We start from the raw sequence: 23275 nt of genomic DNA, 5'->3' as shown, positions 1-23275 counted from the left end.
TTAAAGTATGAAAATATATTTTATTAGAAAGTAGCTTCAAACTTCATAAGAATTATTACACATTACTCAATAATTTGACAATTAAAAACAATCCTTTATACGTACAAAAAAATACATACATACAAATTATTTCTCGCGTAAATAAACAACTGCCTACAAATAAACTAATACAAATAACTATAGGTACACACAAATTTGTGTTTAATTGAAATATAAACTCGCGATAAATTATTTATTTTTGTTGAGCGACAATACATATACGTATTTCATTTGTTACATTTATTTTTTGTTTATTGCGCAACGAACGAAATCAATTGATAATCAAAATTATTATTGCGATGTACGATTATCTAAAGATGGTCTTAATGATAAACAACCTTCTACCCAGAAATTTGGCCTCTCCAACATGTTTTTCCATAAAGATATTTCTTTTCCTGTTGCATCCATCCAATCAACAGTTTTACCGTAATGTTTACCTGTAAAAAAGTCACAACTTTAGTTGAATAAAAATTTTGAAATTTAATCCAAACCTGTTCCTAATGAAAATCGAACCCCGCCTAAAAATTCATTGCTAGCCAATCGATCATGATCCCAAACAGTCAATTCCAAACATCTCTCCGCGAGTTCTTGTAATGTGACGTCATCGTAAACGAACGTGTGGTTCCAGGTTGGATTTACTGTTTTCTTAATCACAGACGTTTTTTGCTTTGAGCTTCTTCCTTTATCGGGTAAAAGGTAACTAAAAAATTAAAAAGAAAATAGTTTTGATCGCGTCTAAGTGGTGAATTAGTATAAACCTTTTGCAAAATGGATCAGATGTTCCGTTAGCTTTTATAGCTGTAAGACTTTTCGCCTCTTTAACTAAAACGTGTAAAGCTCCCCTTGATCGCTTTCCTTTTTTAACAATGGTCATGTCGGGTGGTACAAATTTTAGACCAACTAAAATGTCACCCTTGAATGAGAGCATATCATCGAAAGGTTCAGTCTAAAAAAAAATAACACCATAAAACATATCTATTTAGCAATAATAATAAAGACTAAGAAAGACCTAACAAAAACGTTAAATTCTGTACATCAGCTTAAAGAGGAATGTTTCAGCTTTAATTTGATACCAAAATTGTTTCATAATTTTCATAAATAACTTCTCCAGGATTTTTTTTTAAGTTGAGTTGATATTTTGAGATTAATTTGAAAACATATGTAACAAAAACCTAACTTTATCAAATAACTTTTATGATGTAATGTTACATTACATCATCATCTTAAAGACAATGTTTCAGCTTTAATTTGATACCAAAATCGTTTTACAACTTCCATAAATAACACCTCCAGTTTTATTTCAAATTTCAATTGACATTTAGAGATTAGGTTCAAAAACGTAACTTTATCTAAAATTTTCATAATATAATTTAATATGTTTCATACATCATCTTAAAGAGGAATGTTTCAGCTTTAATTTGATACCAAAATCGTTTCATAATTTTCATAAATAACTCTTCCAGGATTTTTTAAAGTTGAGTTGACATTTTGAGATTAAGTTAAAAACAGGTAACAAAAATATCATTATATCTAAAAATTTTTTAAATCTAACATAGAATGTTTAATACACCATCTTAAAGAGGAATGTTTCAGCTTTAATTTGATACCAAATTGGTTTCATAATTTTCATAAATAGCTCTTCCAGGATTTTTTAAAATTGAGTTAACATTTTGAGATTAATTTGGAAACATATATAACAAAAACCTAACTTTATCTAATAACTTTTATAATGTAACGTAACATGTTTCATACATCATCCTAAAGAGGAATGTTTGAGCTTTAATTTGATACCAAAATTGTTTTATAACTGCCATAAATAACAACATCAGTTTTATTTTAAGTTTCAATTGCCATTTTCAGATTAGGTTCAAAAATTTAATATTATCTAACAATTTTTATAATGTCACCTAACATGTTTCACACATCATCTTAAAGAGGAATGTTTCAGCTTTAATTTGATACCAAAATCGTTTTATAATTTGCATGAATAATAAAAAAAAAATAGATTTCAAATAAACGTATTCTTTTTGATTAAAAATCGTTTAAAAGTATTTTAAAATTATAAAATATTTTTACCCTTTCTTGTAAATTATACCACTTCGGTGTAGGATCATCAAAAACTTTATTTTCTAAAGCCATCATGACCTCCCCCAGAAAATCATTTCTACCAAACATATCAGAATGCCAAACGGTCAGCCATAAAGTTCTCGTTTCCAAACCATTCAATGTGATGTGGAATTTTAAACACTCATCGAAAACGGGGTTCAAAGTGTGTTTTTTCACTTTCGTTTTTCTTTTACCACTTTTTGATTTATCAGGTAACAGATAAACTTTCACGTACGGATCCGAACGGTTTCTTTTCATATCGATAGCCGCTAAATCTCTACATTGTTTCACCATGATTTCTAAGGCGCTCGTCTTGTAATTGTATTGCAAACCAAATTCGACTTGACCTTTTACAGCTACGGTTCCATATCGACCTTCTCCGGCTCCAGAATAAACACTCGCCATCGAATCAGATCTCAACTAAAAAAAAATGTTATCAAAAAAAGTTTCGCTTTGTTAATCAAATTTCAAACTAACACTTACTCCTAGACTAGATAAACTACTTCTATTGTGATGCACAGTTACTAATTTATCAATATCATCCTCGTTACTTCTCCATTCTTGGCTTGAAACCGATCCGGTTGTTCTTCGTGAACTGGGAGCTATCGGACTTTGAGATGCACTTTTGATTCCACCCCTAGAAGCCAACATTGGCGAAGAATGTGCTTCAGAAATACTTGAATCATCTAAAAAAATAAAAATAAATTGAGATTAAATATTAAAAATAATCAGAATGAATTATACTGTTCAATTTCACTTGAATGTAGCCAAGTGTTAAAAACATATTAAAATTTATCTGTTCACTTAAAATATCACCCATTTTTAGTTAATAGTTTTTAAAACTTTCTGGTTGTTGAACTGTTTCTTTGGATCCGGTTCCGCACTACTTAGAGTTTGAAAAGAGACTTAACGGATGCCTAACAGAACAAATAAGTGGATCACTAGAACTTATTACGTAATAATGGACTTTAACGACTGCTTAATTGCAAACGAGCGGTTATTAGAATGAAGATCAATTAATAACATTTTAATTGGTTACCGGGTTTTATCATTATTTCGTTTTCCTTTTATACTTTTTTTGTGCATCATTATATTTTTAATTAGAATTCTATTCCATGATTTGATTGTGTAAGACTTCGATGAAATAAATTTTAAAAGGGCAGTAAAGGTCTAAACAAACTTGTTGGCAGATAAATCTCAAGTGAGTTGACTGATAAAGTGGCTGGATAATAAATAAGTGATTGTATTTCACAAAGTATTACAAAGTGTGTTTAGCAGCAGCAAACGGAGATTGTGTATAAGGTCAGGTATCGTTCCGTTTTCCTAAGCGCGAATAGTTCATAAAGTTCCCAGGGCTTTTGAACCCATTGTGTTTGTCGATGTGGCGCGATGCTAAACCGTAACGACAAAGAAATAGCGCGTGTATTTGAAAGTTACCAACTTTCTCTTTTATTCCACCTTTAAATGTTTATTAACAAAAATAAAAAGTAAACTACAATCTTAAATTATGCTGGAACATGTAAGAAGAAACTTTAAAAAATCATCCTGACTTTGCTTTTAGGATTTAAGCGATCATTTATGTCTTAAATTGAAGCAAAAAGATTCTTTTTTATGATAACTTTTAAGATACATGGGGTTTTATAACAAAAATTAACAGAAAAAAATTTTAATGAAAAAATAGGCAGAGGAGGTTATTTTCGCAACTAAAACTTTAAAAACTCATTACAGCTGTGTTTTAAAGTGCAATGCAATGATTTATGTTTTAAATTAAAGCAGAAATATCCTATTTTGCGGTTGGATTAAAACATCTACTATTTTTTCTACGACTTTTTAGGAAGAAAGTTATACATTACATAATTTTTTTATATAATACCTTGTGAACTTTCGTATTGAAATGAATCATCATTTATGTAAATTTGCACCCGTGTTTTACCACATAAGGATTCAACTTCCGGTTCCACTGTCTGGTATTGGTTACATTCTTCCTCTTTCATAGCCACACTTAAATTACCAACACTTAAACGTTTGCCATCCTCTAATTTATGAACGTTTAATAATAATACTTCTTTTTGTTCATCCTCTAAAGTCTTTTAAGAAATAGAAAGTAATCGAAGTGAGATTTTGAAATAATATTATTTATTACCTCGATGTATTTAAACAATTCCGCATCGATATCTTCATCATAATCTGATTTATTATCTTCACAACAACAATTTGAGCAGCAAATATTATTGAAAACGTTTGATTTTCGCGATTTAGATTGATTTCCTGTTGTGAAAGTGTTATATTTTGTTTTAAAATTAATTAACCGAGCCATTATGCATAAATATTTTATGCTTTCACTACTGGAACGATTAACAAAATAAACTCAACTATTTTAACATGCAGGAAGTTGTACTGGATTCCTGCTTCCCTTTTTGCGATAACGATTTTTTTTAACGAAACCAATTAAAATAAATTATTTATTTTTAGAAAATTAAAATTCAAATAATCCGATTTAAAAATTGAAACAAATCGATAAAATGATTTGTTTAATCTTGATTAGATAAAAGTAAATATAAACTGTTAATTGAATTTAAAATATAACAACGTTTGTATAACTTCCACGATAATTAAAACAAGTTACGCCCACTATTCAATAACAAAATAACAATAACAAAAACCTCTGGATGTTATTATTTTGTTCGCGTAATGGTTATCAATTATTAAAACGCGATAGAAATATTCAACACAAAGCTATTCAAAAAAAATCCAATTTAATTTTGTTTTAAAAACAAATAAAAGAAAAAAGTGACTAATTGAAATTGTTATTGCGTTACTCATTGATGTACTTAGTCAATTTACAGTGTAATTTATTAATAAAGTTCAGGTTCTCTATCGATAATAATCAAAATTGTGCGAAACAACCGGTTTCAGTTAAGAAATAGAGAGGTATTATTAAATAAAAAAAAAGTGAAAATACATTGAGAGTTAATGTTCTAACAGTTACGCAGCTAAAATAAAGGTCTTTTTTATTGTTGTCGACAAAGAAACAAAGAACTTAAAAAGGTTAAAGTTTTAAAACATTTCTATGTAATACTTTATTTATAATGCTTCTAAAAAAGTGCTATATTCTTTAGTTCAATTTGCAACAATGATGACTCAATTTCTATTTATAAAACAAAAAAGGTAAAAAAGCAAAACATAAGAAGAAGATTGAAGAGGAATCGTGCCAATCGCGTGACCTTGACCCGGATTTCAGCATTACATTCGCGCTAGTTTTCGCGTTTTATAATCCGTGTTACAAGTCTGTTAGTCTACTTTCACTATGATCAATGCAGACAACTATTTAGATCTCGTCCGGAATTAAGAAGATGGCAGAATAATGGTGCAAAGAGAAAAGCTCTCTTTTTAGAGAAACTATCCCACATCCTAGATTATATTATTATTGAAATGGTTTCATTTGCACAACTGAAAGAATGTGTTATAAAATTTAGCAAAGATTAGAAACAAAAGATTAATTAAGTATTTACTATTTATCAAGTAGTAGACACTAACAAGTTCAAGGCACAAGACCCTATCTGAGAAGTGATAATAACTAAACTGAAAAGCAGCTATCTAAGTGAATCTAGATCAGCAATGATTAAAAAACTCATCCCACAATTGCCCTAAGATTAAGACTTGCATTAAATGCAACAATGTAATAAATTTGATGGGATATCCAAACCTGATTCTACAACATCATGGCAAAATCGCATTTCATTCCATACAGGTTGTCATGTGACATTCTCATTTTGAGGCATCGATAAAAGTATGGGAGGAAAAAAAATATGATGAAATGCGAATTTGATGAAAAATTGTGCCTAATTTATCACCCTTCAGCATTATGTCTTAATGATGTCTACTATATCTTATGATGATACCAATAAGAACTTCTTAATAAAACAAATCCTAATAAAGTCAATTAAAACAACCCAAAAATTAATTAACAACTTAACAAACTCCAATTGACATTTTACGATGAATCTCGTGACAAACTCGTAATAACCGTGAGTATATAAAGATCACAAAGAGAGTCGTGGGCGTGTACAAACAGTTTTTCCCAACCGATTATCTCATTATAGAGAGTTCGTTTATTACCACAATAACCTTTACGTTACCCTCGTTCCATTCTTTGAATTTATTTCGATTACATCTTGTATTTAATGCTTTCCTCGGCGTAGTTTCGTTCTCTTGATCTTTTGAGTTTCTTTGCCTTTGAGAGTTCGCGTTCCGGTTTCTACGGTCCGCAGAAGATCGAATACGCTTTCATTTTGCAGTTCAACGATTTTTGATTTATTTAAAATAAGTTATTTTTAGATCTTATTTTTTATGGTATTACTTTGAATGAAAATCATAAATATATAATGATGCTAAGTGGGTATTAAATTTGAATAGCAACTTTCACGGTTTCTACTTAAATAATAATTAGATTTCGATCATAAACGAATTACGCGAATGGTGATTAAACATTATAATATAAGAAGAAAAATTTATGTTAAACTTTAAAATAATAAATATAATTTAAAAAAATACAAGTCTAATTAAGACTCGCGTGGGTCCGGAATACATTCTGGCCACACCTCTTGGTTCAATTTAATTAACTCACCTAACAGTTCTTTGTGGATATAGTTCCATTACACTAATTAATTTGTACCATCATTTTTAATCAATTTTGTTTACTCACCAGTATTAACAACAGCTTGTTGAAATCTTCTTCCCCTTCGTTGTTGTTGAGTAAGTTGTAAACCAGGTGCAGAAACAGCTCTTTTAGGAACAGTAATCCTGTTAAAACCCGGTGGACGATATCGCGCACTTTTAACATTATGTTGTAAGAAATGATACATATGTCCTTTAGGCACCGTTAAGCTATTAGTTGTTGTATTATTAGTTGGAAGACGCGGTAAAGAATTCGTTGTGGCAGGCCCATTTTGTAAACTTCGAGGTAAAGTGGATCTATTCTCTAATTGATCCTCTTCGTCTTCGTTATCTTCTTCGTCGCCGGAATCGCCACTTCCGCAAGTTGTATCCGGAACGCTCGATCTTCGTTTCGAAGAACTTGAAGGTTTGGTGACCCAAAGTTTGTCTTCGCTATTTCCACCTCCGATTGAACCGCAAGATCGAACGCGATCGAGTTGTTCCCGACTCAGACTTTTGTGTGAGAATAAAAGATCTCCAGCTGAACGTCTTTTCGCTGCAATCGCTAAAGCTGAAGCTGAGTTTGAGTGTTCACCAATTGACGAGAGTTTGTTACGAGAGTCGGTAGCTAAAAGAGCCGATTCAAAACTTCCTCTCCAACTAAATCTTTCGCAATCACTCGTTTCTCGTTCTTCGGTGATGTCAGAAACGCCACTATTTGATTGATGCATTCTACTTTCGCTTAGAAGTAAATCGTGAGATCTACTTCTGGGTAAAAGATTGTTGTGATAACTTACTTCTTCTAATGTTGATAATTTATCGATGTTGCTATCGGATGTTGAGTCATCATCTTCAGAGGAGTGTAATTTATTGATGTTATTGATTCGTTTATGATACCTAGTTTTTGGGCTAACACCACTACAATGACTCTCACCACTACTAACTTCATGCATTAAAGCAACCAATCTCTTGCCGATGTGATGCATAACTTTCGCGATTAATGGTGGGGAATTATGAGGGTTGCTCGTTTTTTCGTTAATATCATCCCCAGCGGCGATTTTCTCGATCGATGCAACAAGTTTTTGATAAACAAAAGCGGTCTCTTTACTTAAACCTTGATTATCAATTCCTCCATCGCCTTCATCTCCTTCTTCATCTTCAGTGCTTTTATCGAATTTATTAATTATTTCTTGGCAGCTATCGGAAATTTGTTGTTGGAGTGCCGATTTAGATGATCCTTCTAAATCAGAACTTGTATAATCTGAAGAATCGTAAGAATCGCTCCATGTGTCTTCGCTACTTAAATATTCAACAATTTCTCGGACTTGATCATCACGAATACCAGGAACGGTTTTCATCAACCTGGTTAATTCGTTTTCGAAGTAAACTAATTGGGGTGGTTTGGATTTTTTCATTCTTGGACTATTTCCAACGATTTTTGGTGAATTAATTGGGGTGGTTGGTTTTGAGTTTTGATTCACCATCGTTTTGAAAAATTGTCTCATCTTGCACATCATCAAATTGGTTTCTTCATCAGAACTCCAATTGTTAAAGCTGTCTTTTCGTGTCAAGTTCGTTACCGGAGGCCTTGAAAATTCAAATTTGGGTTTTTCTTGTTTATGAATATTTTCTTTGTTGTTAGATTCGGTGTTGGGGTCTTTGATAAGATCGTCGAAACTACCCACAAAACCGCTATCTCTTTGTTGTTGTTGGAGACGAGCTCGTCGATCGTCGTTTTCTTCTTGGGGTTCTGTATCTAGGGGTTCCTCGATGATTTCTTCGGGTTTTGTGGATTTGTTATCTTCGGTTTTTAACTTTTTCTTTTTTCTTTTAACCGTATCGAATTGCCCATCGGATTTTTCGAAGCTGTTTTCGTCGTAAGTATCGGAATCGGAATCTTCGGAGTTTTCGCTTTCTTTTTGGGGTTGTTCATTTCCGGATTCTGGGTTTACTAATAAATTATCTAAAGAAGAGGAATGTGATCTTCCGGTTCCGCGGGCTCGCACCAAACGTTTTCTTCGTTGTTCCGGGCTGGGTTTACCCTCACTATCACTACCCACACTTCCATCGGAATCACGTCGTTCCTTAAAAGTCATGAACCCGCTGAGAAAATATTGTTCAAGTCGGGATGATGCTAAATCAACTGGGTCGTTGATTTCGTTCGGAGGTGTTTTATCGTGTTCTTTAAATCCCATCAATCCACTAAGAAAATATTTTTCGAGTCTCGATGAAACTAAATCGGCGGGGTCTGTTTCATTTGAGGTGGCTTTACCAACCCCGCTAGTGGTTGATTCAGGACTTTCACTACAAATACTACTTGTTTCTGAGAAAGCATCTTCAGCTTGATGGCGATTTATGTTACCATTTCCAAGTCCGTAATAAAAGTACTTTTCTAAATCGGTGGCGGAAATTGGTCGTTTCTTTGGGGTTTGTTCAACATCGCTTTCTTCACAACTCTCCTCAACGATCGTGTGGAGGGTAAAATTAATCGCAGTTCGACGATAACCTCTCAAAACGTCTTCTTGATCGGTACACATGTTGGTTTCTTCGCTCGATGAGGACTCGTCGAAGTCTTCATCGTGCGATAAATTTTCCACCCACGAGTCATCGTCTGCGAGGCCTTCTTCTAAACAAACAACAGCTGAGAGAGTATCCGCACCCGTTATAACCGTAACGTTCTCATTATTTAAACACTGAACGGAGTTAAAAAAGTCATCTTCGCGGGGTAACTGCGAATTTGTATGTTGAACAATTACCTCATCGGATTCGTTGACGATTTTCGTCGTATCTGAAGTAACAACACTAACTTGGGGGTAAACAGATGGCTCTTGCGTGATCATAACGAGAGACGTATACCGCGCCGCATGTTTTCCTTCACTGAGAGTCTCACCTGACCACTCACTCGATTGTTGCGTCTCATTCCCCACCACTTCGAGTTCATCGGTGCGTTCAGTGTTGTCACAGTCTTTATCATCGTCTCCGTCTGAGGAGGAGGAGAAAGAAGATTCCGCGCTAACGTCTGATAAACGCGGGGAATTATATTCGCGAAGAGATTCACGACTTTCCGATAGTTTTTTAACCGTTTTTAAAATAATCCCATCACTATCATCATTATTGTCTTCATTGTCGTAATCATTATTATCCTCATCGTCACTATCATTTTTATTTGCATCGTCTTCGTTATCTTCTTGATTCACAACGTATACACACGAAAACTTTGTTTTACGATCAGCTACGGTTCCGGTATCATCACTATCGGTTTCGGAAGAACTTCCTGAACTTGATGGTTCTTTAGAACTATCACTAACTTCACTGCTGGGTAAAGCATCATCATCGGATGATTTATAATCGTCACTTATGGTCACATTATAACTTTTTACAACTGGTTTATCGTCGTCGGAATCGTCTGATGAACTGACGAAATTACACTCTGATAATAAGTAGCCGAAATTTTCGGGATTCATTTCTTCTTCATTTTTTTCTTCGTTTGGTGTTGTTTCGTTGTTAACACTCGGACGTTCACTGGTACACTCAACGTGCTCGTTACGTTCTGTTGGTTCACCTGTACTATTCGACGTTGGTGTTTCGCTCGCTTGGTTCGCAAACTCAGTTTGTAGTAAGGCTGATAACAACTGGGTGTTATCTACATCGTTAATCAACGGCCAGATAAGCGCGGCTTGGTTGAATATGGGTAATATAGAACGCGGACACCTCATTCGCGATTTTAGAAGGTTGTCGTAATTTTCTTTAAAGAAAACTAACGATTCTTGTGGAAATAATGTCGGTATTGGTACCGGAATTGGAACTGGAACCGGAAATGGAACAAATTGGGTTTGCGTACAACCACAACTCTTACAAGAATTTATACATTGTAACGAAGAAACATCACCCATTACACTCATTTCTTCTTCAGTCTCGATTTTTTCATTTTTATAGTCACTCGAAGGACTTTCACTATCGATTCTTCTCTCATCGTCTGTTGTCGTAGCGGAACTCCTTCTGCAAACCAATGGGGACTCAATGGGTGATTCCAAATCTCTTCTATAAACACTTGGTGAACCGAACGGCGAATTCCAACTTAAAACTCTTGATGTGCTTACACCGGGTTCGAAATAATCCCAATCGCAATCGTCTATAGGAAAACTGGATGCCGATGAAGAATCATTATCGTCGACGTCTTCTTCTTTTGACGAACTGTCTGAACTGATGAAGACTAATTTGTAATCGTCACCCTCGGGAAGTAAAATGTCCAGGAGATCCGCATCCGGACGTCGCCAACCTGAGAAACACACTGAAGGTGAAGTCGAGGTGCCAATTTCTTGGACTCGAACCCACGCGATTGTTACGAACCACCTCCGCACCAAAAGCAGAAACCGTTTCAGTACAGAAAATCATACAAAAAATTATACAAGCGTTGTTAGTCAAGTATATTATTAATTGGTATTATTAGTAAGAGAGATAGATTAAAACGGGATAAATTATTGAATGGGCATTGTTCCTGAATGGATAAAATATACGATTGAGTCTATATATAGAACAATTTTTTCTTTAAAAAAAGAAATGAGGTAAACCGAGCCAATACATTATGTATGTGGCCTTTGTCGATTTCCGTCGATTTACTTGAAGCAATAACAATAACAACACCAAGTTTATTAAACGAATTTATAAACTTTCAAAAAAACAACTTCATTTCACTTTTTAAATCGTGATAATGAAACGACGTGTTAAATTACAAAATTAAAAAAAATTATGGAAATTTGTGGGTGCTCAGGTAGTTTTTATGTTCCGAGAAAATACAACAAGTCCCACCAAATAAACACGTGACTCATAGAGTTTAGCCTGTGGCTCTTCTGGCAAGGTTAGTAACCCGGATTTAACTTTCCGCGTCTGCGAGCACTACTTCGTTTCGCGTCGTTTCACTTTTACCTGTTCGCTTTGTTTCGTTCCTTTTTTTAAAGTTTACTACTATGGAGTTTAGACGATCATTTTGTTGTTCTATAGGCAACCAAATATACTTCATAAAAGCTTATAAGTTAACTTTTATCAAAATAAATACTTCTCTGATTGATTTTTGATTGACCTATCTTTATGTATCACACTTAGTATCTATGAAGTGAAGAACCCAATAATAATACAGAAGAAATAAGCCCAGACTGGACTTAGAGAACGCGTTTAATAAGATTAAAGACTAAACCAGAGAAGGCTTGAGCAGTTATGAGTCTGTTCCTTTTTATGGTGATAATGGATGATATAATGAGGGAATGTAACAAAAGAACAAGCAATGGTCTAAGGTCTAAGGTTGGGTTATAAAAATTTGGTTGGGAGACGCACATTGTGGCAATTACAGGGAATAAAGTGGAATTCAAAGAGAGATTTGAGAATCGAAATTAAGAACAAAGTGTTAGAGTAGCTTGAACACTACAACTATTTGAAACAGGAGAAGAATGTAAACGAAAGAATAGAGAAGACTATTAAAACATACTTTGCACCAACGAAAAGATTTATTGGGAAAAAAGACGTTAAGGGAAGTACAGTGGAAGACTTCATCATTGCAAGTATGCAACCAATATCACAGTATATGCGATTTGTATATTGCAATACTAATACTGTGATATTGGTTGCATACTTGCAATGATGGCGTCGGGTACGATAATTAATTAACACACTGTACTAAAACTAATGTATGGAAGCGAGTCGTGGATATTTACAGAGAGGAACAAACCCAGATCCATGCAATGGATATGAAATTTCTAAGAATTAAAAAAGGTTAGAGAAGAAGTGGAGGATGGAAAACATTTTGAACTACATCTATAGTAAACAACTGGAGATATAATTAGGCTAAAAGGAACAGCAAGTACAACAAGTTTGGCAGATACAGATACAGGTGAGGAGAGGAAGAATGATGGATAGAAGCTAAAGAAGTGGTGATGGATAAAGGATAAATAGTAAAAAACTAAATAATCTTTTTTATAACAGAACAAGTTTTTCAAAACTTCCCTATATGATTGAATAAGTTCACCTATATGCAAAAAAGTTTATTTTACAGGTATTGTACGCGGTATAACCGCAACTTTCCATCCACTTCAAGCAAAATATGCCCTGAGGTAATTTAAAGTTTGAAATTGTGCTCTATAACATGCATGGAGTTTGTAAAGAGGTTGTTCACACAAAGGTTAAATTATAGTTAGTTAAGTTAGCGTTTAGTAAGCAAATTATTATACACCAATTGATAATAAAAGTCTAAATTTAAAAATTTCTTACCGTTATCAATAGCTTGCATCTTTCTCATATCTTGTCGTCGCCTTCTCACAGTAACTTTTCGAAAAACGGTTCCACTTAAAGGTTCTATATCGCATAATTCAACAGGAACAGCTTCGTCTTTATTTTCTTTATTAGAATTAGCATCCAAATCGTTATCTTCGGGAATATTTAGATTATTTTTATCGTTAACTGTTTTCTCCTTATTTTCTAATAATTTTCTTTGAAAGTGGTCATCGAAACTAACTCGTTTTTCGTTTACATTTTTCTCTATTAATTCTCGTTGATTCGCAATGATATTGTTCTCGTTCGGTATTTTTTCGTTTTTCGTTTCTTTATTTATTTCGTTTTGTTCAACATTTTCACCACTTATTATTTCATCGTCCTTTTTATCCGTTTGAATTTTCAAAAATTTCTTTTTTGTTAACTTTTCGCTTTGTCTTCGCTCAGCAAATTTAATCAACGGGTTTACTCTCACCGGAGGCGATTCAATTTTACTTTCTTTTACGTCGTCGATAACATTTCGATCGGAATAAACATCTTCACTATGGGATCTTTTAGCTGGGGAATGTTTCTTTGAATCGTCCTGATTTGAATCTTGATTTGAATTTTCCGTTTTTTGATGAGCTATTAACGATGGATAACTTGATATATCCTGACCTCGGGGTAAACTGCTGTAGGGGCGCATTTCTGGCGCTTCTCTTAGATTATTCCAGCGCGGGGTTGGATCTACAGAAACGAATTTAGTTTTAAGAACATAGGTAGAAAATAATGTTATATTTACTCGATATGGTCCAAGATCTTCTTAAGGTTCTGATAATGATGTCAGCTGCAGGAACGTAAACTCGATTGTCGCGACGTCGACTTGGACGACGAACGAATTCGTTCATCCATTCCCCCGAGGCTGCTTGAATTTCCCTGAAAGATATAAAATGGTTGAGAGGAAAGATTGAATTATAAAGGGGTAATAAATTTTACTTTGTGGTGGACGTGAAAAATTAACTAAAGCGTTCGCGGTTTAAAATGTCCCTCCTTAAAACGTAAATGACAAAAATCTTTAGCATTAATGAAAAGATATACATATACAAGAGGTAAATTGAACTCGATGTACATATGCAATTTTAATCAGCTTTACGGGGAAGGTTCCATTTAATGCGGTTTTAGTTCGAAACACCTGCGCTAAAATCGATTTTATTGAGAGGTACTTACTGGTTAAAAATATCTTTGTCTTTTTTCATTAAAATCGTTGTTTATTTTAATAAATACAAGTATCTCTTTGTAATTTTAACTGATAACTTAAAAGTCATTTAAATTATCTTACTTTAATATCTCTAATATCTACTACAAACAACATTTCTCTTAATTAAAATTCCTTGTCCGATTCTTTCATTCCATCTAGATTTTCAACATCACCTCCTTTAATTAGTTTGTCCTCTTTGGAGAGTACTCCAGGGAAATAAACGAGAATAATACAAACCTGATAAGATCCGAAAATGAGAGAAAAAGGAAAAGGGAGAAAAATGTAAAAATTTCGCGACTCAACCAAACAGATTTTAATCGATATTATTAACTAATTTAAACGCGAAAATAAGTACTCCAAGATATCTTTTAATTTAATCTCGTTACATCTATCTCGAGTATTCTTTTTTTAAATAACATTCTAATAATGAAATGTTTTCAAGAGCGAGCTGATAACACAACGGGTATATTAAGGAGAGCACCAAATCGAAGGTAGTTGTAAAAAAGACGAAAATGTTGATGAAAGCTTTAGTTTTTGTCGCAACGACGTTCGTTGTTGCTAATTGCGTTGAATTCCGAATTCGCAATAACGAAATTGGGGCAATTTGGGTTGGTATTCTTGGAAACGCTAATAAAGCTCCACTGGCCAACGGAGGATTTGTATTGGAAGCTAATAGCGAGGTAATATTATTTCATAGAAATTCATAATTACGCTCACAACATTATTTTTGTCACGACAGAATTTAAAATAGTTGGTAAATTAAATCGTATCTCAAAATCCAATTGAGATGTCATTATGAAGTAAAAAGCAATTTAAAGCAAATTTAATTAGTATTTAGTGTGTTGAAGATCATTTCTTCAAATCTTCAAATTTCGGAGTTATGATTTTTTGAATACTACTCTACATAAGAATAATTATACATATTATATTAAAAAACCGTATCTCATAGAGAAAAATTTTTCTACAAAAGCGGGTTTCTAAAAAACACTTAATCATCGATTGGTTACCGAAGGTTTGAAGCTAACATGACGCAAATCGAGTTTTATAAAATTGAGGTGATCTCAATTAAGGTGATTAAATCGATGAATGTTCTATTAAAATTTTACAAAACTCGTTTTTGATTTATTACCACAACAACTCAGAGTTAACTCTCGATTAATGTTAAGTTAAGTGTTGATTAATATTCGATATATAAATTTAATAACCATTTTAGACAAGTATTCAAGCTCCGGATGATTGGGCTGGCAGATTCTGGGCAAGAACTTGGTGTAATTACGACACTCAATATTGTGAAACAGGAGATTGCGGTTCTAAATTAGAATGCAATGGAAACGGTGGTGCTCCCCCAGTTTCTTTGGCAGAAATCACTCTTAGAGGATGGGGTGGTCTCGATTATTACGACATCTCATTAGTTGATGGATATAATTTAAAAGTCTCGGTATGTATTTTATATGATTAACTGTTATTGATAGAATTAAAATTAATGAAATTAATTTTAAATATAGATGGAACCAATAAATGGTGGTGGTGTTGATGGTGACTATGGTTGTAAAAAAGCTTACTGCGATTATTACATAAATAACGATTGTCCAAGTGAATTACAATTGATTGGAAGTGCTGGATATGCTATTGGTTGTAAATCAGCTTGTTTGGCTTTCAACACTGATCAATATTGTTGTCGCGGAGCACATGGAACGCCTGAAACTTGCAGATCAAGTGATTGGCCAGTAAATTATCCCCAATTTTTCAAACAGAGATGTCCTGGGGCTTATAGTTATGCTTATGATGATACTACAAGTACTTACACTTGTATTGCAAATGGTTATTACATCGTTTTTGGTTAAATAATAATGATGTGAGGAAATACAAATAAAATTTCATACTTACATGTGTTTATGACAAACTGTGCACACCCAATCGGTTGTTCTAAGCGAATATTCCCTACATCCTTTGCAAACTTTTAATCTGCAAGCTCGGCAATAAGCTCCCCTGTTTATAACTCGTCCTAATTCCACCCTGCATCTCCCACAAGATCTATCTGGATCAGGTACTGTGCTATCAAAATCGGTTGAAGTTGCTTTTATGGCACCTTTTCTTCGTAAACTTTGCAACTCCGCTTTTAATCTCCTAAAAAATAAAAAATTAAACTAAATCTTTTTATATAGGCAAAAACAAGTTTTTATAAGGTGAACGTTTTTAACCAAAAATCGATGTGTACGTGATTCTTAAAGTTTTCCAATTGTACCTTTTATGGGGTCTTATCGGTTTTCACATTTCTATTATAGATTTTTATCCGTTTACGTCTTTTTAAGAAAGTATCGGTCTTAACAGTGCGCATTTAAACCGTGGTAAACGGTTTGATAGATTGAAAATTGGATAAAAAATTAATTGGAATGTACTACCTAATATTTACAATAAATCTCAATTTAACCAATAGTGAAAACAGAAGAACCGGGAACTTCCGCCTTCGACCAAAAACCGTTATCGTTTCCTTTGTTAAAACGAGGATTGCGTGTAAATTTCAAAAAAAGTGTTTTCCCATAAGAGTTATAGAATTAAAATTGCCGGAGGTAATTTAAAAAGAAAAATCTGAAAAAGAATTAAAATTAACATCCGGGGTTGATGTTCTTTAAGATTTCTATAAAACGTGATTTTCATTTTCTTTAGAATCTTTTGTCAACTAAATTATGCTGTAAAGATTAAAGAAATTGTATTACTCATCTCATCACTTTAAACCGACTGTTATTGTTATTCTTTGTTTAACAGAGCATTGCAAAAAAGTCAAGGTTAACGCCAATTATGTAATAAGCGAAATCGTTTTATTTTAACACGATTTCTAAACATATTTCCACGTGAATAAATGACAAACAATAACAATTCGTAAAAAAAAATCATACTACCTCAACCTACGCTGTCATAGCTAAATTTCCTTTGATGTCCAGAAGTTGAATGGACATCAAAGGGTCTGTCGAGATATCAAGGACCAAACGGTGTGTATAACCCCGTAACCAACAGAAACACATTGCTTAGAATCCGCATCATAACACACATGGTGATTTTATTAACATTTCGCAGAATGTTTACATAAGTACGACACATCATTAAGTCACGTGGTTCATAAAATTTTCAAGGATACCAGCACCAATCGATTTAATTATATTCGCCATTTACGGTTAATTATAGACGGTGGCTTGAGATAGGTGATATTTTTACGTATATCCTATTCGAGGAATAAAGATAATATATTGATACATAATAATGAAAGAAAAATGATATTGTATATTAAAGTTAACACGATGCAAACAACGTGATTATTTTGATATTGGTATATTTTGTGTTATCGTGTTCAATTTTATAAAGTGGTTTTATAAAATCGTCTTCAGTAATCAATCATAAAGTTTACATGAATTACCAATTTAAATGTTTATAACATTCAAATTAGAAAGTAAATTTGTAACAAGTTGATGTTGATGGATCACATCTGATAAGAATATATTATAATAATTTGTGAATATATTAAAGTTTAAAGTTATAGCAATTTTTATTAAAATATCTCGAAGAAATGAGATTATTTTCAATTTTATCAATAAATATAAGAAATAGAAAAAAAAAGTTAGCATAAAAGATGCTGTATTTAATAAGAAATCTTTTTTATTAAACTCATTTTTTTCCATATCTTTTAGTTTTTGAGTTATAATCAAACATAGTCAACAATCAAAATTGAAAATAGTGTACAATACTATTTGATTAACATCACATTTTCATAACCGAAAGCTAATATAATGCGCAAATCAGAAAGCCAGAATACACGATTAATGTAATGTTATAATGCGTTAGTAGCTACCTACGTGCAATACAATAATAATACAAAACATGAATTGCTTGAAGCTTGAATCGAGCTAACCGCGATAGGATTTAATAATGCTTTCTCACTCAACCCTCCGCAAAAGGTTTTGGAAACCCATCCCTAATTATGATTTAATTGAGGATAACCAGAAATGCATGTTTGATTTCCGGATAGGATTTAAAATCTTTTTTTTTATTATCGATATATTAGATATTTAACTCTAAACTTATAAAGTAAATAAACGAAATGTGTAATATAACTGCGCTCTATAAGGGATTGTTTAGTCGTTCAAGATCAACAACTTGGATATTTCAGTTAGCTTTCAATAAATAAATACAAATAAGAAATCTCCGTGATATACTGGGTTTGTAGGAAACTAAATATCCTCGTTGAGAAATACCTTCAAAGTTTTGACAAAGAGTTTTAAATGTTTCATTGAGAATGTGGGCAGTTTCAGACATGTTGATAAATATCAAATCATAGAAACTGTTTCAAACTATTAATACATTACGGCATATATTCAATAGGTCTTTCACACGATTTGATTTTTGATAATGATTCGCACATTTCTCATTGATTCGCATATTTATAGTGTAATGGACATAGCAGTCAGAAATTCTGCATCTGCAATGGGACCAAACACATTTTTATATATTCTTAAAGGTTGGTGCCTTGATAAGAAATCGATAATGGATATGAATTTCGTAGTTCATTTAGAGAGATTAAAGAGTTTAATGGAGATAGCAGTCAGAAATTCTGCATCTTCAATGGGACCAAACACATTTACATATTCTTAAAGGTTGGTGCCTTGATAAGAAATTGTTAATGGATTTGAATTTCGTAGTTCATTTAGAGAGATTTGAGTATACCAAATTTGGAAAAATTTTGGGATTTCAACTCTGTTAATTTGAGATTTAAAATATTATTTTAAGATTTTGTATTTTTTTTATAACTCACCCAGTATCTTCGGTAGGAAGGAATGCTGTCACAGCCGCCATAATAACAAAACCAGATAGAAATTATGACATTCTCCACAATAACTATATCCTGGGGTACGAAGAAACGAGAAGTATAATAAGAAAACTGCCCACAGAGATCACGTTGACATACTTTCCCCGTGCGAACACACGGACACACACAGTCACTCACGGAGACACTGTGTAGTTGTTGGGTACCTTTCTATGCGAAAAGAAACCCTGTTACGCAATTGTTACACTTAAACCGTGCCTTTTGTCTCTCGGAATCGAACGTGTTTATAGACTTGATAGGCGCCAGGTTCGAAAGGTCAGAATCGGAACCAGAAGACTTTCTTAAAAACTAAAAAAAACCATCGCCGGAATAAGAGGGTTATAGTAGGATACTATGTTGTTGCGTTTAAACAGTTTGACAACAACACGGGTCTTCTCTTCGGTGTTTCCCACTTGCAGTGCCCATCGACTCGCTATTTCCACTTAGTACACCATTGGGGTTATTGAACTTGGCTCGGTTGTAAATCTCTATAAAGACTTGTGTTTAAGTTGCCACTCTCCGCAGATTTTCCCTTTTTTAAACTTCCTTCATTTTTAATAATGTCTTTATCAAAGAAAACAGTTTGTTGGAACTTGCCAAAAGAACTTGTAATAGAATTCGAAGACTTTTTCTTCTTATTTCACTTGGAGAGCTCAACGGTAGGTTGAAACGTAAACACGATTGCGTAAAATTTAAGTCACCACATCAAAATCGTCCATAAAATTCACTGAATTCACATAGAAACAAAGGGGAGATTCCGTAGTGTGTTCACTTTTCCTTCTTTCGCTCGTAGATGGGATAATAACAATGGTCGTTTGTCGGGTTTCAGAAGAACAACACTGGCGTTAAAAAGGAGATTGTGCGCGGCCGCTAAGGCGATCTCAAGGCGCACTGAACGACGCATGCGTCTTAATGGAACAGTTATATTCAAGTGCCCACGAGAAAGGTTTACAACAAACCAATCTGACAGGTGGTTGGCGGATGTTAAGTTGGCGTTAAATATCTTTGGCGACTTTAAGAAACATTAATGGTCGATTATGATACTATTTTCTTTATGTCATAAATTATTAGTACTCAGTACTGTTAGGTTTCTTTAGTTCCAAAAACAATTACCTAAATAGAATTACATCTTTTAATCTTGATGATGATATTTAATGATTTGAATTGGCTAATTTACAAGTGATGTATATTACCAAATGAATAAGAAAGAAAAGACTGAGAAGGGAAGTAATAAAGGTAATTAGGGATGGGAGTTGGAGAAAGAAGCATTGGAATGGAGAAAGTACTACAATGTTATAGGTTTGGGGTCAATGATATTGAAGAAGTTATGAGGGATATTTAAGAGTGAATCGAGAGGGGTGAATGAGTGCTGCTTGAAGGAGGGTGTTTATCCGAGGTTTGAATGTTGGAAAGAGCTGTCAAAACTGATTGGTTTCGATAGTTCGCAAGATTTTAAACAATGGAATGGAAGTGCAGAAGGATGTGTAATTTTTCCTTGGAGTGATTGTGGATCCAGCTATGTAAAGTGTATCTCAAAAATATTACAAACAATATCAATTAAAAATATTTTGTTATTTCTGTTATTTAGTGTTATTTGTATAGCAGCGTCCCGAAGTTTTATCTTCAAAAGCAAATGTCAGATCTTGCTAATAATATGTCTCTGAACAGATGTTAATGTTTCCAAACGATGACCAATAATCGATATCCATTACCTCAAGGTTAATTTTTAGGTTGACCTTTGCAGAAAACTTCACCTTTTTTATTCGCCTTCTTCGAAACACCAAAAATTATTTCTCAAGGAATATTGTTCATGTTATTTCGAAATATTTATTATACCTAGAAGATATTTCTTAATTAACGCTTCAATCAAAGCATTTTACAAAGAATTCAAGAAACTTTAACCGTTTCAATTAATTTTTCATCCTCATTATTAAGTAGACCGGTATTAATTCTTGTAAAATTTTATTGTTGCAATAATTTGTTTAGTATAAATAACAAAATGTTTTATTATTTAACGAATATCTTTAAAATACAAACACAACGAGAACAAAAAAAGAAATAGTAGTCGTCGTAAAAACGTGGTCCAGGGGATTAGAGCTGGAAATTTAAGTAGTGGAAAATGGCCTCAGTAAAAAAACGGCTTGAATATTGTATGGCTGTATCGAAGCTTTCATTATGGGAAAAATCAACGAATAAATTTTGTTCTTTATCGCTTAAAAGACTAGATTTAACTTTATTTTGGTGTACAATACGTTTCATTAAATTCATAAATAAAATCAGGCGATTTTTAAAATTTAATCTTTTAATTGAATCATTGAATTTATTATTTAATCACATTCTGTTTCCAGCTTAAGAAAATACTCTGGTTTTACATTTTAACAACTTAATTAAGCAAATTTATGCACAAAACATTGTCTACAAATACCAAATTTTCCACTGAAAACCCACCTCCGGTGACAATTTATCTTTTAGTTTAACCACTTCTCTCTATCTCTTTTATGACATTGGATACTCACTGCAACCACAGTTCTGTATTACAACGAGAATGAGCAAAACGTGGAACACGCCTACACCAAGTGTTGGTCGACCACACACATACTGCGTCTCTGTGTTTGTCCGTCAAAGGAAAGTTTTCATCATCTGTTTAAACTCTTTTGAAATCTCATTGTTTCATGACTAATACCGCGGGACTTATTTAGTCAATTCAAGTACGACGCGGTAATTAATTCATTTCAATAGAGAAATTAATAACAAGAGGTTAAATCATGTGTTAAAATCGAATTAGCCAACTAAATTGTTTAACGCAAATTTGTGATATATACAGAAATGTTTTAAATAAAATTAAATATACTTACAAAACGCGTTGTTGTTGCTCCCTTTGGATTTGTTCATTTCTTCTTAACACTCCTAAAATAATCTGTCGCTCTTTGTCCGTTAATTTAGCAGCTTCTTGATGAGCGGCGGCGACAATCGCATGCGAACAAGCCGGATCGAGACAACACTTGTTCATACTTGACAGAAGATAAAACGTAGAATCGATTCAATTTAGCTTTAAAATAGAACAATGACGAACGCGAGGTTTATAATGGTAGTGGTAAGATTATTATTTCAACTTGACAACTCGACCTAAATTCCAATTTTGAACGTTGAAAAAGCATTGTTTTGTCATTTACCAATTCTTCGCGTGTCTTGAAGGGTGCGAAATCCGGCGAACGTTATCGGTTTATGTCAAGTTCAATTCTGCTCCCGCTGGTTATGGAATAGTACTTCCTGAGTTGTTTGACAAAGTTTACGTTTCGATTAGATCGCATCTGAAACCGTATTCAAATACGAAATTCTGCTGTATTATTCTTGACGGTGTATGAAATGATATGGATTGGGTTGAAACTACATGCTAGTTTTAGTTATATATTTGTTAAAAAATAAAACAAAAAAAATTTGATAAATTAGCGAAATTAGGTTGCATTGTATTCCAAATATTAAAATATATTCTTTTCGTGGACAACCTCGAGGAGTAAAAAGCATCACATTAAACTTGAGAAAGTGGGAAGTTGGAGAAAAGTGTTGGTGAGATCGATGAGGTTGGTAAAGTGTAAATGTAAAGTTTTCAAGATAAATAAAACTTTTCTTCTGGAAACAAAAGAAAACTTGTACTAACTATTATGTAAATATTTAGTTATAAATTTCCAACACAATTATAAAGGGTCACCATTAGTTCGAAGATGCGATCGATAACATGTGGTTTTCCCCACGTGTTCTGTGACCACTGCAATACAATTCGGGTTTTGATCGCTTAGTGGTTATCTCATCATTGCCGGTTTCTATTTCCTTAAAACTCAGAATATCTCAAATTAACGCTACTTTAAAGCTTAAAAAGGTTAATTACATATCCAGCATCTCTATATATACCACAAGCGACCTCGGCTAAGTGAGAAAAACAATTTCTCATTCAAGTGTTGTATGTTAGGCTAAACAACGCTAAACCTAATACTTTATCGCAGCTTTATGTTAATAAGGTTACATACCTCGGCGGAATGTTTACAAACGATTTCTCATTCAAGTGTTGTACCTTTTCACGACATCAAATGAGCGATATCATCTAACTCCGCCGAGGTGGCTTG

The 23275-nt window shown here is 33.2% G+C and overlaps 2 protein-coding genes across 5 annotated transcripts; one reads left to right on the top strand and one right to left on the bottom strand.

The window, feature by feature from the left end:
- On the bottom strand, nucleotides 1-22179 carry LOC111428197 (uncharacterized). 4 transcript variants are annotated; one of them, XM_023063633.2, is made up of 10 exons: nucleotides 22010-22179; nucleotides 16187-16426; nucleotides 13844-13977; nucleotides 13063-13788; nucleotides 6851-11080; nucleotides 2623-2831; nucleotides 2116-2565; nucleotides 798-985; nucleotides 531-739; nucleotides 1-476 (listed from the first exon to the last, which is right to left on the bottom strand). In XM_023063633.2, the coding sequence occupies exons 1-10, from the start codon at nucleotides 22162-22164 to the stop codon at nucleotides 331-333; spliced, it is 6687 nt and encodes a 2228-aa protein (XP_022919401.2). In that variant the 5' UTR covers nucleotides 22165-22179; the 3' UTR covers nucleotides 1-330. The 4 variants fall into 4 exon arrangements, with proteins under 4 accessions (XP_022919401.2, XP_022919402.2, XP_022919403.2 ...); XM_023063634.2 differs by having other exon boundaries at nucleotides 2629-2831; XM_023063635.2 differs by lacking the exon at nucleotides 22010-22179 and adding an exon at nucleotides 19104-20086.
- Nucleotides 11142-16185, top strand: LOC111428203 (uncharacterized). Its single transcript, XM_023063645.2, has 4 exons — nucleotides 11142-11659; nucleotides 14742-14979; nucleotides 15513-15737; nucleotides 15805-16185. The coding sequence occupies exons 2-4, from the start codon at nucleotides 14812-14814 to the stop codon at nucleotides 16141-16143; spliced, it is 732 nt and encodes a 243-aa protein (XP_022919413.1). The 5' UTR covers nucleotides 11142-11659; nucleotides 14742-14811; the 3' UTR covers nucleotides 16144-16185.
- Nucleotides 22180-23275: the final 1096 nt, after the last annotated feature.

This window comes from Onthophagus taurus, chromosome 10 (assembly GCF_036711975.1).
Source record: "Onthophagus taurus isolate NC chromosome 10, IU_Otau_3.0, whole genome shotgun sequence".
Taxonomy (NCBI): domain Eukaryota; kingdom Metazoa; phylum Arthropoda; class Insecta; order Coleoptera; family Scarabaeidae; genus Onthophagus; species Onthophagus taurus.
Note: the sequence above shows the minus strand (reverse complement) of the source record. Positions and strands in the feature narration are given on the sequence as shown.

Excerpts from the sequence above, each read along its gene's own strand:
- LOC111428203 (XM_023063645.2), top strand. The coding sequence starts at position 14,812 with ATGTTGATGAAAGCTTTAGTTTTTGTCGCAACGACGTTCGTTGTTGCT. Across the intron at positions 14,980-15,512 it reads TATTGGAAGCTAATAGCGAG|ACAAGTATTCAAGCTCCGGA; the intron begins GTAATATTATTT and ends TAACCATTTTAG. Across the intron at positions 15,738-15,804 it reads GATATAATTTAAAAGTCTCG|ATGGAACCAATAAATGGTGG; the intron begins GTATGTATTTTA and ends TTTTAAATATAG.
- LOC111428197 (XM_023063633.2), bottom strand. The coding sequence starts at position 22,164 with ATGAACAAGTGTTGTCTCGATCCGGCTTGTTCGCATGCGATTGTCGCC. Across the intron at positions 13,978-16,186 it reads ACAGTTTGTCATAAACACAT|GGAAATTCAAGCAGCCTCGG; the intron begins GTAAGTATGAAA and ends TATATCTTTCAG. Across the intron at positions 477-530 it reads TCGATTTTCATTAGGAACAG|GTAAACATTACGGTAAAACT; the intron begins GTTTGGATTAAA and ends ACTTTTTTACAG.